This window comes from Palaemon carinicauda, chromosome 1 (genome assembly GCF_036898095.1).
Source record: "Palaemon carinicauda isolate YSFRI2023 chromosome 1, ASM3689809v2, whole genome shotgun sequence".
Taxonomy (NCBI): domain Eukaryota; kingdom Metazoa; phylum Arthropoda; class Malacostraca; order Decapoda; family Palaemonidae; genus Palaemon; species Palaemon carinicauda.
Genome location: NC_090725.1, coordinates 242,742,757 through 242,760,367, shown reverse-complemented (window position 1 = coordinate 242,760,367; position 17,611 = coordinate 242,742,757). Strand labels below are relative to the sequence as shown.

Sequence of the window (17,611 nt, the reverse complement as noted above, 5' to 3'; positions counted from 1 at the left end):
TAGATTTTTCCTACGTCAAAATCCCTTTTTTGGGCTCAAGCCATGACGTCCTAATGGAAGCATACCAGAGAATTAATGTATCTGTGGTTTTGTGTCAGTGCCTTAACTTTGGGACAATATTTCTACGGCCAAAAGGGCCAATTGAGACAAATGACGTTACCGTTATCCGTCATCATCACTAAGCATAACAATGTTAGTGCTTCCTGCCCACTACAGGGAAGAGTCATTTTTAGACGTTAGAAAAGGGCCTCAAGGTAGCAAATATTGTATAAACAAACATAAGTATACACTGAGAATACAAACGGTCTCAAGGATTGTATATATTGCGGAACCAATATCAGTGTCCTCATCCATTGATTGTAAGCATACAATGATATGAGAAATATTTACATGAGTAAGTTAAGGAACTCTGGTATTTTAAACATGCAATTGCTGGGCGAATTAGGACGCAACTGCATTTTGATAGATATTTATTCCTAATAAATGGCTACATGCTAAATGAATGTAGCATGATAAGGAAATTATACGAGAGACATACACAGAAATTAATGTTCCCCTTTTTGAAAGGGGAAAATGATGAGTGCCACTCTCAAACTGAAGAAAAGCTTTTTTAACAAGACTTTTCTTTATAATTTCTGTACATGAAATAGTCTAACAACACTGTGTACTATGTACACACGGACTCATGGTATCCGTATAATTTCACACCTGAGATTCTGAACAGATTTAGTGTTACCTTGGCAGCACTTATTCAAAGGGAGGTCACAAGAAAATTGCTGACCCCTTCTCCTTTTAATTAATAGTCCCAATCAATTTACTGTTCATCGCAGAGCTAGATGACAGGGTCCAAATAGCACCTACCTCCACCACATAATGCTTCAATCCATAGATTTGCTTAGTATAGTGTCTGTAAGATGCATTGGACAACCTCCGATCAGTAGGTGAACGAAGAGGCTAAAGTCCACACACTGAAAGGTTCACTGATGAAGCAACTTTCCTCGGATCTTTTATCTGCAGGAATACTGTCAGGATCCGCTCTGCGAAAAAGGTAGGTGAGGTTCGCCCTCAGTTGTAGGGATAGTTTGATCCAAAGTTTTCTCCTGTAAAGAGCTGTTCCTCCTGAAGTCTGAATTTCTATGAAGATAGACCTTAGACGCTCTAGCAGACCTAGAGAGACATCTTCCTTCAGAGGGCAGATTCTCCAGGAGCCCCACCTCTTAGTAGGTAGGACGTCTTTAATGAGAAAGGTTAGATCAGAAAGAGATGCAGTTCTCCCACTTAATGTGGCCCTCATCTCCAGATAGGGCCACTATTTCACTAACTCTAGTCCCAGAGGCTATAGCGAACCGAAAAAATAACCTTTTAGGTTAGATGCTTGAGGGAACAATCATCATTCTTCACAGGTGAGGCATAATGTAGGACCTTGTCCAAAGACCATGAGATGGGCTTTAGTGGCGTTGCAGGCCTAAGCCTGCACATGTTATAGGAAATTTATTAAAGATTTCAATCGTTAGATCCATTTAACGGGCATATAGAAGAGGTCTAGTCGGGGCTGACTTGCACAGAGATAATGGTCCATGGATCCAAAGATCCCATCAAGTGACTTCTCTCGCAAAGTCGGCCATACCCTTGGTGCTTACTCAAGGGTTTATATGGAGACAAGGCCGAAGAACTAGCGTTCTCATAGTATCCAAGGATACACTGCCTCCTTCCTCAAAAGCCAACGTGCTGTCGGCCGCGAGACCCTGAATATAGGGGTGGACAGAGAAGGACAGGCAAAAGATCATGAGATTGTTTTCGGGCCCTTTTGCTTTACAAAACAATTTACTTTTCCCAAGAAGACTCGTATTGTCTTCTCGTTGACTAGACTTGTATTCTTCTAGGAATTCTATTTTGCCTTTGAGATCCCAGTCTTTTTCCTAACCGGTAAGGGCAAGGAATTCATAAAATGAAGGGATCAGGTGTACTGTGATAAATTGAAGGCAGAAAACTTCGGAACCTCCTGGATAATCCTAGGTGCATAACTAGGACTAGCCTCAGCCTCAGTTCCTTCATTACAGGGAACGGGATGTTCTTGGGCTTTCTGGGAGCCAACAAAGCCCCTCTTCCCTGGAAGGGTCTCAGCATGTAGAGGGCCTTCCGGAGGAAATTTGATGGGCTGAACAGGAATTCTAAGTCCATCACTTCTAATGTAGAGACATGATGTCTGTTACCTCCATTAAAGGGTCCTCGTATAGGACTAAATAACGAGATAGTATCTTGATAACGCTCATGATGAAGAGAACGATCTGCAGCTCGGGGACTTGTCCCCTTCTGGGAGGGAATGGGTCTGCGTCCGTGTACCATTCCAACTCTATTGGGTTGAACCCGAGAAGAGCATCCGCTGTCACCTTGCGGATCATATATAAACGAGCTGCTGATAGGCGCCATTCCCTTAAGGAAGGGATGGCTAGCATTCCCTAATGAAATGAGCTTTCCCTTATCCTCGACAGTTTCGACACCTCATTATCACTTCGATGCCCCAGATCAACCTGAGGAGGTCCGATCTGTGTGGAGAGAGTTTATCCACCGATTGCAGGGCTAAAATGGCCTACGGGTCCGTGGCCTTTGGTCATTGTAGGGTAAGCGAAGAAGGAATGACCATCATTGGTCCTATTAGATCTCTTCGAGCGTTTGATACGTATCTTCTCCAGCCTCTTAGCGCATTTTATATTTGTGCACGTAGCAATGGGTCTTTCATCATCGTGAACTGGAGAGAGTTCAAAACTCCTCCCTGTTAGCGTCATGGAATCCTGACTGATTACAATAGTCTCTTGACAGACCTTGCGATCTCCTTTTACATCCCCAGGGGAAAAGGGGCATTAGGGTGACTACAGATTCCAATGATTTTTTAAAACATTGAAGCCCCTGAGCTGGAGAGAATCGAGATTTCTTTAAGTTATTTGCATCCTCGATGTTCTGGGGCCGGATCATCTCCATGGATGCTCATAGACAGTCATTTCGGGTGCTGCCCACCCCAGCCTGTCGTCCAGGGCCATCGTTGCCAGAACTCTTTCTAGGCTTGGTTTCGCTTGACTGTGTCAGCTAATTCCGTAAAGATCCTAGGACTGAAACTAGTCCGACGAGAATCTCGTCCAGGATATATGTTATCTTCTGTAACTTGGATCCTAGGTAGGAGGGGAGGGGGTGACTGACTGGAAGTTGCTGATAGACATCTTCCACGGCTGGCTAGATTGTCAACACCCCTTACTGAAAAGGGTCCTTATGTTCAGAAGGATTAACATTCTGAACTTGCTGTTCTATTGGAACTTGTTGAGTGGCGCCAAGTCCAGAATGACTCAGAGTTTTCTTGAGTCTTTCATGTGAACACTAAACCGCCTTCATTGGAAACCCATGGACTCCTTTCCTCACCGATAGTATGCTCTAGAGCTCTAAGATATACTCTTCTAAGGGGGATTTGAATATAAGAAGAGTTGAGGAAAGGATGGTGGAGGTATGTCCATTTCCATTCTAGTCTCATCTTGGTCAGACCTTGGACTCCAGGGATCGAAGGTCCAGCGATCCAGGAGGAACTTCCCTCCTACCCGAAGCGTCAGTTTGCTTCGCATGATCCGAAGGTGTATATATCTGACCGTCTGTGGAACAACGGTCTTTGTAACTGTGGGATGCTGTTTAACATCCTAAGGAGAACTAAGAAACCCTTCCGTTCTCCTTTCAGGCCATACCTGACTGTTTGCCTATATCAACTTTTCAGTGTTTCACTGTAATAGAAGATTCCTTTCTATTGTATAAAGCTTATGATAAGTACGCTGGAAAGAGGAGAGAGACAGACGTGTAAATCCTTCAAGCCAACTGCTGCGGTCTTCCTAATTATTGATTCTAGGGCATTCCCTTTCAAGAAGGGGCCGATGGAAAATTCTAGTCCATAAGGATAGAGTAGCGCCCTACATCCGGGGAATTAATAATGAGAATCAAGAGGCTGAGGAAGAATCAGCGTAAGGAAAAAAAGGGGGGGGGGAAGTGGATCCCCCAAATCAGGTAGGTCTCAGCAAGGGGTTGTGCTTAGAAGCACAACGTACTGGAAAACCATTCTATTGTATGGTTATGTACCAAAGATTTCTGTCTTCGATATGGTCCTAAACTGCAGGTGTACAGGGTATTGTATACCCCTATACAACTGGCATGTTACCGTCAAGGCTAGTGCTTGGGGGTAAGTTAACTGGCACAGTACTTCAGTACCGATATGGCTAGCAGGTCTTCGACATATCAGTGACTTGTCGGCTGTCAGCGGGTCGCTGACAGACGTCACACCATCCTAGCCAGTATTCAATATGACTGGGTAGTGGTGAAAACTATACGCATAGTCAGCGGATCTCTGAACCAGAGGCGACTCCTCGGGCTGTCGGCAGACCGCCGGTAATCGGCGGGCTGTCGATTGAAGGTATACCAACTCAGCTATTGACTGGGTGGTGACCAAGGGCACACACTGCCGGCTCTTGGCGGCGGAGTCAGATGTGACAGTGAAACAATGACTACTGTCGTTGATTTCACTACAAGGTGTGGCTTGATTGTGGAGTCTCTGCCCGGTGTTTGTCAGTCGGGGGTTCGAGTCCCGCTCAGACTCACCAATGCCGTTAGTTTCTGCAACCTCATCTTAAGAGGCAGGGTGGGGGGGGGGGGGTTAGACCTTAAAAACCTTTAAAAGGAACACTAAATCGGCAGTTTTAGTAATGAGAAAGTGAAATTTTCAGTCCAATTCCCGTAGAGTTTTCGCATTTTTACGAGTTTGCAACTGAACCGCATTTATGAGATAACTTTCGAAACGATACCAACCACAGTTCGACAGCTCTAGACTGCCGTCTTGTAGGTTGGGGATTTTGGAAATAATATTGCTGGGGGGTGAACCTGCATATATTATGTCCGTGAAAATACTCATCTTTATAACTGCAGAAGACTGCAATGCATCATCTGGTGTCCCTCCTGTTTGGAAGGGAGAACAGAAAAGAGTATTCAATTGATTATCGCATCGATAAACAATTTGCAAAATCGTCTTCTGACAAAAAAGCTTAGGACAGAAAGCTAAGAGAGATAGTGGGAGACACAAACCCGTGTATCCCCTGTGAGCCAATGCTGTTACTTCTCCCCAGTCTTAAGATAAGGAAATTCCTCCAACCGGGGAATTCCCTGAAGAAAAGGGGTTCGAACACCTAGGTGTGAGGAAGTGTACATGCACTGTCCCCTTCAATGCTTAACGCTGTGAGGTAAGGAGGATTGATACACAATCAGAGTAACGAAGGAATGTCATTCTTTCGAAATAGGAGCGGTAACAGCAGAAGCTCGCATCCGAGATATGTTGATTAGAAATTAAAAGACATATATTTGTGTATCCCAACCCATCTATTTGCTGTAACCTCCCTTACAATATTAAATCCGGAAGTTTCCTGATCATGAAAACTCAGGGATAAGGGCTCTCCCCTTTAGGGGTTAAGAGGCGTCACACCACCGGCCCTTTACGAAATTTAATATTGCAGGGTAAATAGAATCTGATTGCAAATCAGAATATTAATGAAATATTATTCCATCAATATAGAATTGGGTTCAGCAAATATCTAGACAGAGACACCCAATATATATTGGAAATAACTACTAGTATAATCTATACGTTAGTTATCCATCTGCCGTATTTACTATACCGAAAATATACTGACTACCTGTATAGACCTATAGTAGTTCAGCCGGCAGAAAATAAAAGACATATACTTATGCATCCCAACCAATCTATTTGCTGTGACCTCCCTTACAATATTAAATCAGGGAGTTTCCTGACCAGGGAAACTCAGGGATAAGGGCTCTCCCCTATAGGGGTTAGAGGTGTCACACCACCAGCCCTTTACGAAATTCAATATTGCAGGGTAAATGGAAACTGGTTTCAAATCAGAATATTGATGAAATATTATTCCATCAATATAGAATTGGGTTCAGCAAATATCTGGGCAGGGATATCCAAGATATATAGGAAATAACTACTAGTATAACATACACGATAGTTATTCATCTGCCGTATATACTATACTGCAATTATACTGATTACCTGTTTAGACATATACTGTAGTTCAGCCGGCATATTGCCGGATTAGCTAGCTATTGCCGGAGCATCCAGCAAGCTAGAAAAGAGAGAGAGAGAGAAAGCATGGAGTGAAGGCTATCTATTACTGTATATGTATACAGTAATAAAAGATGTAAAAGTCTAATTTTACTGCCTTTCTCCTAAAAGAAGGTTCACTTCCATTTAGCCACAGTACTATTGCCGGCTTACTACTGTAGGCCAGCCTCGGCAGCACGAGTACAGTCGGCATGCTACCTACTGAGTCAGTATCTATCTGTGCCGGTCTACTGCTGGCCAGAACAATACGCTGACAAAAGAAACTGTGGCTAGCAGTTCAAGGGAGAACTGGAGAACCTTGGTGACAAAAGGGACCTCCCACCCACAGCCGCCAAAGCCGCTGGAAGCCGGCAGTCGTTAACAGCCGCCAAAGCCGCTGGAAGCCGGCAGTCGCCGACAGCCGTCATGGTCGCCGGCAGTCGGCGACAGCTGACAGCTGAGGAGGGGGGTCTGGGCGGCTCTGGCAACCCACCGGCAATGGTAAGGTTGCAGGACTCCTGCACAGGAAAGACAATGGCTCAGCCATCGTAAAAGAAGAGAGAGGGAGGGGAAAGGGTCCTATATGAGGTATAGGAGGGCCGGCAATGTTGCCGGATCTACACACCTTGAAGAAACTCTGTTTCAGTACCAGCACGACCACAAGCGGCAGGAGAATCATATATTCTCCAGCTTAGGAGGTGCTAATACAGTTAAGGGGACGGCAGCTCATGCCATTCCTCTCAACAAGGGAGAAACAGAGTTCCAATGCCGGCGCCATCCTAGACCACAAGAGTATACGACTCTATGGCCTAGGGTCGGCGAGCATAGGACTAGTCTACTAGACCACAGGGAGAAGGTGGCGGCAACATTCGACCACTTCAGGTGTAGTCTAGGGAGGGCTAGCCTCCTATGCCGGCAGTTCTGCCGGCAGGGGAATGCAATCACCCCGCCGACCGACTGCCGACAAAGACTAAATACTCTGAGGTTCTGATCGAATCCCAAAACTTGCTGTCGGCCGTTAAGGGATGAGACAGAAAACTCTAGGCTAGTAATACCTGAATTCGAAATTCAAGGCCGACGCAGAGTTGTAGCCTAAGGCTACTCTCAGAGGGAAGAGAGATTACCCATAAATCTCTAGTGAGATTAATGACGGTTAATATAATTCCAGGAGATATCGATCTCCAGGAATGATAACCAATACACAAGGGTAACCGGTGAAATGACGAAAGTATATGTTGTCTAGGTTATGTTACCCAGATAAGACGAGATTTCGGTTTCCTAAATCACCAAAACTCTGACATATACGATTGCCACGGAAAAGGGAAAAATATGCTTATAGATATCTTTACAATATATAATGCCTAAATAGCTTTCATAATAATGATTAAGCTATTTACACCGGAATGTTGTTCTGCTAACTAAATAGCACATGTACAAAGAACGACAGCGCCATGGCGACACCGGCGATCGGCAAAGATCCGCACACAATAAATACACAAATTCATTGTGAGGCTGGAACTAAATTACATATTGTAAAGAATAACTTTCTGGATGGAGAAAGAAGCCGTAGAAGCATAAAGATTCCCAGAAATCGATCGAAAATGTCAGATCGACAGGGAACACCACCGTAGCGAGTCGCTACAGATAAAGGAATGACCGCCAGAGGGAGTTGGCGCGGTTGTGATACGATTGTAGTAGGAGAACCAGGGTAATCTTTGTTGCGGTTACCCTTCTATTCTGCCACGAATTCCCCCTCGAGGCGTAAAGGCTATTCGGGGTGCAGATTGCCATGTGGCGTGTCAAGAATACGTCCCCTGATGATATACGATACCCTTGAGAGTAATCTTAAAGGTACTCGCGCCAGAAGTTAGAATTCTGTGAAACCTTTGGTTTGATTCTCTGGGAATATCACTGTAGTCATATATACCCTTCGGAAGCTACTAAAGGAACCTTCCATTAGGACGTCATGGCTTGAGCCCAAAAATTTGCATTTTATCCAGATCCCACACTGACAGTGTAGCTCCTGACCGGATTTGAAGGGGTAATTGCAGAATTGCCGAGACTTCATGATGAAGAAGATATCTGCCCAACTGCACAAAAATGACCCAAATCACTGAAAATACAAAAATCCATACAGGAATATCACACATAAAACATTAATGAGGTGGTAATTGCTTTTACACAAGACGAAACAAACTGAAAAATAAGGGCTCTCTTCGGTCTAAAGGAATTGTAATTTCAACAGAGCCCTCAAGCTGTTAATAGCCTGAGCGCTCGTTAACAATTGATTTTCTTAGCGAGTGGACAGCAGGTAGTGTTACCAATGGGGGGGGGGGGCAGAATAGGAGGTAGCAGGGATGACAATGTGGCTGAATTTCCAGCTTTTCTGAAATCATACTCTAATTAAACAGCTCAGGTTTGTAACTGTGTAGGAACACATTAACCATCAAACTACAAAGAATGAAAAAAAGACTGAACAGCCTTATATGCAACACAACAGTATGCCCATACTAACTATCACAAAGGACAAAAATTAAGGAGTCTGTGAAAGGAGAGTGAGCTGAAATACTCGCTAGCACTCACCATCTGTTACTGCCCAGTTAACAATTTCAATACCAGTTCCAGCTCAGCTGCAGACATTTTAAAGGATGAAAGGTTTGCACATGCATAACAAAAATATGTAACTATAGTTCAGTACCCTCAAAAACATCACATCACTCCATACAGTATTATAAAGAGTATTCAAAACTTAAGCTACCAACAAGGAATGCTGCACTACAATGAATGCTTCTTCAGCATCTATGTTAACGGGAGTATATAAGGTATGATTTAAGTAAGGGCTAAGAGTAAAAAAGTAAAACTTCCTTCTATACTAACCTTATAGAGCATCCATACAATGATGAGCCCACTCTGATCTGATGATGTGAGCTTCTGATGAGATTCATTCCAGGTCACAACTTGAATTGCACCACTGTGGCCTTCCAAAGTTTGATTCATGGAAAGATTTGAAGGGGCAGCCAAACCTTTCACCTTGGTATCCTTGCCTAAAACAAAAAATGGTGTATCTGTCTTTAATAATTCAAGTGTTTCTCAATAATATCCTTTCCAATAACAAAATATCTATCATACACCCATAATGATTACTATACTGTTGTTAACGTGGGTTTCAATTAAGAACCCATCCCTCAAGGAGATAACTGATGCTCTATATGTCATTAAAAGTTTTACGATAATCAATGGCCATTGACGTGCAATCAAAGTCTATCCTTCTTAATTTTGAATTATAGAAATTAATCAATAGTTCTCCTTCCCTGTTTGATGATCCTAAAGTTTTTTTATGCAGTTAGTAACTGAATATATCCCTTCATAAGAAGGACTATTAGGAAACTTCATCCCTCACACCAGTTATTCAAATCACACCTTTGTCTCAGCACTGTAACGCTTGAGAATGAGGTTATTTATCAAGTAGCAATAAAACCCTTGAACGACTGACATAGCAAGACATATTAAAGTATATTTTATTCCAATTATTGTTCTCCTCTATCTTATAGTAAATATCAGTGATTACCTGCAGAATCACAAAAGATATTTTCCCAGCGCATGGCCAATGTTAGTTCACAAATTGTTTATCAAAACTGAAAAAAGAATTTCCCTGTAGAAACATCTACGTGTGTTACAGGTGTTCAACATTGAATGGCAATAGGAAGGACTGTATAAGTGTTGGCCTTATGTGATTTCTAAATCAACTTTATACTTTTATAGTGTTACATTCAAAGTTGATTCAACGACGCTAGTTTTGAAGGTATTCCTGCTAAAAACCTTGAAAGATTGTGGCAAACCAAGACATATTTATAAAGCTCATGATAATAAAACCTAATTAAAGGAAAATCATGTTTACAACCATGCAGATATCCAAACAACTATTTTTCTTAAATATCAGACTAGAAAATATATTTCCTTGAATAATGAAATAGGCCTTACCAAGTATAAAATGCTAAATGTGCATATAACTTTGATTTCGTTTCTTTCACATCAACGTGTCTTATTTATATTTCACTATTCAGATGCTAACCTTCTTTGTGTTTTGTCTAAAGAAATCATAATAACTTTCAATGTAACGCTATAAAAGTGGAAAGTGCATTTAAAAATTACATTAGGCCAATGCTTATGTAATTCTTTCTGCTGCCATTCAATGTAGAACGCTTGTAACACGCAGATGATTCTACAGGGGAATTCTTTTTTTTTTTCTTTTAATAAACAATTATTGCACTACCATTGACCAATTTCTGGAGAAATAACCTCTGTGATTCTATAGTTAATCACTGATACTTATTATCAGATAGAGAGGATAACAATAATTGGAATAAAATATACTAACTGGCAACACACAAGAGTTTCTAAAGAAGTACAGTACGATGAATTCTGAAATTTGTTAGCTTCACATTTGATGCTTACTGTACACAACCCATCAAAAATGACGTCTAAATATTTAGATAAATGTGCAAGCACACTCACCACCTTCTCACCAGGGTATGGCTACTCCCTCTCTCCCTATCCAAGAGACAGGGAGAGCTGAGAATGACCGGAAAGAAATATACATTAGGGTCCCCAATTATGCACATATTTGGTTGATTCATGGCCTCACGTAAATGGAAAATTGCATATTTTCAAACACACAAAGGGAATAATTCCATTTCGGCCAAGGGCCAAGGAAAACTGCAATACCCATTCAAACGATTTTACTACTCATTTTCAATGAATAAATAAAAAATTAAAAATGTTTTAAAGTTTTACTAACTTGAAAAATGTTAAAATTACACCCAGAATAATAGTAAATAGCATATAATTCCGCGTGCGACACAACCTAGAATTAGGAAAAATTTGAATAAATTTAGGTCATTGTTGTACAAGATGACACGTGAATTGATTGATTGATTGACTGAAAGCTTTCTGACATCCTGACATCTAAGGTCATTGACGCCGATAGCATTTATTATATATGAAAAATAAACGAGAATTCAATTAAAACCATAAAAGTTAAGAAGTCATTATAATGATTAAATAGTTTTCTGAAGACCTGCTTATGAAATAAATCTAAAAATTCCGCTCGCATAGTATGACACATCATGTCCAAGAATCTTGGCAAGGATGAACCTGCCATCCTCACCTCGAGCCTCAAACAGATATCTATTTCTTAAGTTAGTAAAATTAGGGCATTCGGTCAACAATTGCCTCACTGTTAAAGGTACTAAACTGTCCTCGCCATACGGTTGGTGTTGGCCCTTCAGCAGAAATTCGTGTGCCAACCAAGTGTGACCAATACGGAGACGACAAAGAGTCGTCTCCCATTTTCGGGGTATCATGTTATACCTCCAAGGTAATATGATATTTGTTACTTCCCTCATTTTATTTCCATCTAGACTATCCCAGTGCTGTTGCCATTTATCACAGACCAATTTCTTAATGTAAGGTAGGAAATCATTACAGGGAATGGGATACCTCCTTGGTAGCAACTCGGATGCTGCATTCTTCGCCAGTAAATCTGCCTTCTCATTCCCAGACACACCTACATGTGCTGAAACCCAACAAAATCGAACTGTTATACCTCTTCGTCCAATAATAAAAAGCCATTCTAAAATCTTTAAAACTAGAGGGTTACTAGAATTAAAAACTTCCAAAGCTTGAAGAACACTCCTTGCAGCACTAAAAATTGTAAAATTACCCTCCTCTTCCAACGCTATTTTCTCAATAGCGGTTAGTATGCCATAAAGTTCGGCAGTAAATATGGAAGCTGTTAGAGGAAGTGCACCTCTACAATTAAAATCATTACAATGTACTCCAAATCCAACGCCAGCATCAGACTTGGAGCCATCAGTATATATAAAAGTCGATCCCCTATATTCTGCAACATGCTCCATAAAAAGAGACCTGGATTCTAAGTCAGTCATATTCTTCTTAACTCTAATAAAGTAATTACAAAAAGATACGTCAGGTAATTTCCATGGAGGCGACGATGATACCTTGCATGGAAGCACCTTAATTCTAATTATATCCAGATTGTTTAATAATTATTTCACCCGAAACTCAAAAGGTTGAGGAGATTTTGGGTGCAACTCAAAGTATGTTGAGTGCCTTACAAGGCTTGCAGTCTGAAAGGCTGAAGAATTGAGGAGTCTTTGCAATCTAAACCATTACCGAATAATAGAGGACATTCGGTAAAGGTCTAGAGGCAACTCCCTAGCATCAACAAGGAGACTTGTGATTGGTGAGGTTCTAAAGGCTCCTGTGGACAATCTAAAACTAGTATGATGTATAGAATCTAATATCTTTAACCAGCTTGGGGTGGCTGAGGAATATATTTCACATCCATAACTAATTTTGGAAAAAATCAAGGCCTTGTATAATTTTAAAATAGTATTGTGGTCTGCCCCCCATGATGTATGGGACAATACTTTTAAAAGATTCATAGCTTTAAAACATTTAGCTTTTATTGCTTTTAAGTGAGAAACCCATGTAAGCCTACAATCAAATATCAACCCTAAAAATTTAGCTTCACTTGCACATGGGATCCGTTGACCTTTGATATATATATCCGGGTCTGGATGTACTCCCCGGATACGACAGAAATAGACAATTGTAGTTTTACTTGTCGAGAACTTAAATCCATTCATATCGGCCCAATGGATAATTTTATCAATAGTGTTGTATTTTTCTCTCAACCATTGCCATTCTAGCTCCAGCAAATGATATAGCGAGATCATCCACAAATAATTTTGCGAGAACATCCGGGGGAATGACTGAGGATATCCCATTAATTGCTAGTGCAAAGAAAGGGTTACACTCAGCACACTCCCTTGAGGAACTTCTTCCTGGCATTTGCTCTGTGATAGAGCTTCCCCAACTCTCACTTGGAAAACTGTGAAAGAAATGACCGAATAAATAGTGGTAGCTCTCCTCTTAATCCAAACTCATAGATTCTTTTAAGTATACCGTATCTGCATGTGGTATCATATGCCTTTTCAAGATATAAAAGACTGTCACATGGTGCTGTTTGGAAGCAAATGCTTCACAAATGGAGGAGTCAAGTCGTATCAACACATCAGTTGTTGAGTGCATTTTTCTGAATCCATATTGAATGGGTGATAAAATACCATTCTTTTCAACGTACCACATCAGTCTTACATTGACCATCTTCTCCATGATTTTGCACAAACAAGATGTTAATGCAATTGGCCTATAATTTGCTGCTAAAAACTTGTCCTTACCGGGTTTTAAACAGGCTAAAATAATGGCTAGTTCCCAAACACTTGGATAACTATGATCATGCCATATTCTATTAAAAATGCTTAAAATAAATAGCTTTGTATTAAAAGGTACGTGTTTAATCATTGCATATGAAATTCCATCGGGTCCAGGGGCTGTATCGTTACACGTAGCAAGAGAAGAATCAAATTATCTTTCAATAAAAGGAGAATTGTATGAGTCTTGCTTTCTTGTTGCGAAGTTTAAAACTTTCTTTTCTTCAATGCTCCTATACTGGTGACCAGGAGCTGCTTCAAACTTGCACTATACATTTGAAAAATGGTCACCCAGGGCATTGCTAACTTCCATTGCTCCAGTCATATACTGGCCATTTACCTTTAATACTGGTGGTGGGTTTGGGGTGAATTTGCCTGCTATCTTTTTGACTTTCCTCCACACAGATGATGTTGGTTTTCTACTGTTAATGGAGGAAACAAATGACATCCAAGACTGGCGCCTAGCTTCTTTCATGGCACGACGGAACTGTGCTCTACAATTCTTGTATGACTAAATTCTCCTCAGTACGGCGCATGCACAATTGAGTTAAAAGACTTTCTTGTGGCTCTGTGCAGGGCAGTTAGTTCTGATGACCACCAGGGGACTGGTCCTCATCTGAATATCCCTGTTGTTTTTGGAATGGAATTCACTCCTGCTGAGTGAAGAATTCCATTAAGTAAGTCTATGGCATCATCAACACTTTCAAACTGTTCTGCATTTCCTTCAATTTCACTTAACTCCTGAAACCTATTCCAGTCCGCCTTATCAAGATTCCATCGAGGCGATCTCTGTAAAGGTAGACCATTGTTGGTGTTTATAATGATTGGTGCATGATCACTAGTATGCCAATCATCTAATGTTCTCCAATTAAAATCGAGAAGACAGTTACGAGCTTGCAACTGATAGATCAATGCAGGACAAGGTACCTGTCAGAACATGAAAATGTGTGGGCGCTCCTGTACTAAGGAGCCCAACATCATTATTCTCCAAAATTGATGATATAATATTACCCCTTGCGTTTGCCAAAACATCACCCCATAAAGGATGTCTACTATTAAGATCTCCTAGTAAGAGAAAAGGTTGTGGGAGTTGTTTAATCACCTCTACTATATTTTCATATGATATGTTATCATTTGGAGGCAAGTAAAGAGAACAGATTGTGTATCTTCTCCCTATATCAATCTGTACAACCACTGCCTGCAGAGGGGTACAGATAGACAAAGATATTTGGGGAACATCTCGACGAACGTATATAAGACTTCCCCCTTGGCTCCCTGCTCGTTGATCATATGGTGTCCTATAGCTAACATACTCTCGAGGACAAGAAGTATTAGCATCAAGCTTGCTTTCTTGTAGACATACAGTTATAGGAGAGTGCTCATGTATGAGGAGCTTGAGTTCTTCATATTTCGCCCTTAAACCCTGGAAATTCCATTACATCATCATAAGTAATTTCTCTACTTATTCTTGTGTCATCGGCGAAACTTCTCACTACAGAGTCTTTAACATTACAGTCTATGTCTGAGATCATAATAACAAACAGCAGTGCAGCTAATACCGTACCCTGTGGCACGCCAGATATTACCTGAGCTTCATCTGATTTCTCGTCATTTGCAACCACTATCTGTTTTCTGTTTTGCAGACATTCTTTTACCCATTTTCCTATCTTTCCCACAATATTATGCTTTCTCATTTTTTTTCTCTAATATATTATGGTCTACCTTGTCAAAGGCTTTTGTAAAATCTAGATAGATCACATCTGTGTCTTTTTCATTTATCATATTTTTGTATATGTTTTCATAGTGTGCTATCAGTTGGGTTTGTGTACTTTTTCCGAGTACAAAACTGTGTTGACCTATATCAAATAAGTTATTTTTAACCAAATGATTCATTATTTTCTTTTTTATTACCCTTTCATACACTTTCATAATGTGTGATGTTAGACGAACAGGTCTATAATTGCTTGTCACTAGGGGTTATATAAGCTAATTTATGTTTAACATATATCTCGCTCATATCTACACTTTGTCTTAGCAGTATTGCAAGCGGCTTCATGATAGTGTGTGCAGTTTTTTTTAACAAAATCGCTGGAAATCCATCTGGTCCGGCCGCCGATCAATTTTTAATTTAGCTTATAGCCTGCACAATATCCGCTTTATTGATATATATATCCGTTAGATATTCAACATTTTCTTCTCTCATTTGTTTCATTATTCTCATTCGCAATTCTTGGCGTGAATTCACTCTTATATTTTTCTGCTAATATGTTGCATATTTCCTTTTTTTATTCGTTAACCGTCCTTCAATTCTTAGAGGGCCGATTTCAATTCTCCCTTTATTCATATTTTTTGCATAGGAGTATAGTACTTTGGGTTTTTTTTATATTTTGAAGTGTCCTTTCTTCTAAGTCCCTTATTTCATTTTCTTTCAATTGTATAATCTTTAGTTCTGCATTCTCTATCTTACTTTTTATTTCCATCATTTTCCATACATTTTTTTCTTTTGCAAGATTTTCTTCTACTTTCTAATTTTCTGAAATAAGATCCTTCTGTCTCATGGTATGAATGTCTGATGTTTTTTTTTATTTTCGGTATGTATTTTTCAACAATTTTCTCCAGTATTTTGCACAGTATATCCACATTTATCAGTATATTATCACATACGAATACATTTTTAAAATATTTGTTCAACTCTTCATTTATTTCTGACCATTTTATATTCTTACTATAAAAATTATATTTACCATATCCTTCCCATCGTTTTGTGCTTTGTTTATCTCTGCGTTCACTTGCTTTGGAATGGACTATTAATTCTATGACATTATAGTCTGAAATTCCCGTGTTATACACTATTATTTCTTTAACATAATTCACCTCATTCACAAATACTAAATCTAGGACATTGTCCTTTCTTGTTGGAATGTGGTTCATTTGTTGCATATTATGTTCTAATCTTGAAGCTTTTCAAATTGCCTCTTATCTTCTGCACTACTATTACTCTCCTTTTTATATGTATATATACAACCGCTTTCTTCTATCCGTTTTTTCCAATCCTCGAAAGGAAAGTTAAAATCTCAAATCTCCAGATAGGAGTATATTCCAGTTTTTATGGTTTCTACATCTATCATCTATTTTTTCTATTATTATGTCAAACTCCTTCTCCTTAGTATTTGGGGGTCTGTAAACTACAGTATTCAGTAGTTTTTCATATTCAAATTCTACCGCAATCAATTCACATTCTGTGTTGTATTTTTCACAGACTTTTCCTTGATTTATGTCTCTTCCATATATTGTGGTTCCCCCTTGATTCCTATTTGTTCGGTCTGATCTATATGTTTGGAAATCCTTTATCTCGTCATCACTGTCAGTCTCTTGGGAATACCATGTTTCACTCATATTTAATATATCTATTTTTTCAATTTGGGTTAGTTCTTCTAAGAACTCTATTTTCGTTTTAGAGTTACTCGTGATTAAACCCTATGCATTCATCACTATGATAGTTCGTTTCATCCCCATTATTTAATATTGGTAATAAAATGGATTATCCCATGCTTCCTTCCTGTTCTGATATGATGTTCTTTTCTTCATTTCCAGGAATTCTGCCATTAAAAAATCCAACTTTTCTATTATATTTGCTCTTTCACCTTCATTTTTATTTGTGTGTGTATACCTGCAATTATCCCCATATTTGCACCAACCCCTGGCATTATAGATGCATTCTTTGTAGTTGGGCTCTAATTGTGCATATGTAGGTTGAAAGGCATCATATATTAGGGCCTTTTGTGCATAGTGCGGTATATACTTGGCTTGTTTTGAGTTTATTTTTTTTGTTTCATTTTTGCTTTTATTTTTCTTTTCTGTTTGCTTTTGAGTTTTCTGACTTTCATTCATGATTGTAGTATGCACATATAGACAATCTTTTTTGAATTTGCATCTTTTTCCTTCTTTCAGGTTTTTGCATATTTTTGGATGGACATCTCTGCATTCGTCTCCATATCCGTCTTAATATGCACATTTACCATATATTTCATAATTATGGCATATCTTTGGATACTTGTAGTAGCATCTTTCGCCAAATCTGCAATTCCCCCTTTTCCGTAAATTGCAGACTATATCTTTCTTTTCTTTTTTTCTTTTTCTTGCTCTTCCCTAAAAGTATGTAGGTCCGGGT

At 39.8% G+C, this 17,611-nt stretch overlaps 1 protein-coding gene across 1 annotated transcript in view; it reads right to left on the bottom strand.

Annotated features, from left to right (window-relative positions):
• The window catches only part of Oseg4 (intraflagellar transport protein Oseg4), an 821,277-nt gene that overhangs the window by 394,608 nt on the left and 409,058 nt on the right, over nt 1-17,611 (bottom strand). The window contains 1 exon segment of the mRNA XM_068388427.1: nt 9,020-9,186. Within this exon segment, the coding sequence (XP_068244528.1) occupies nt 9,020-9,186 (167 nt within the window).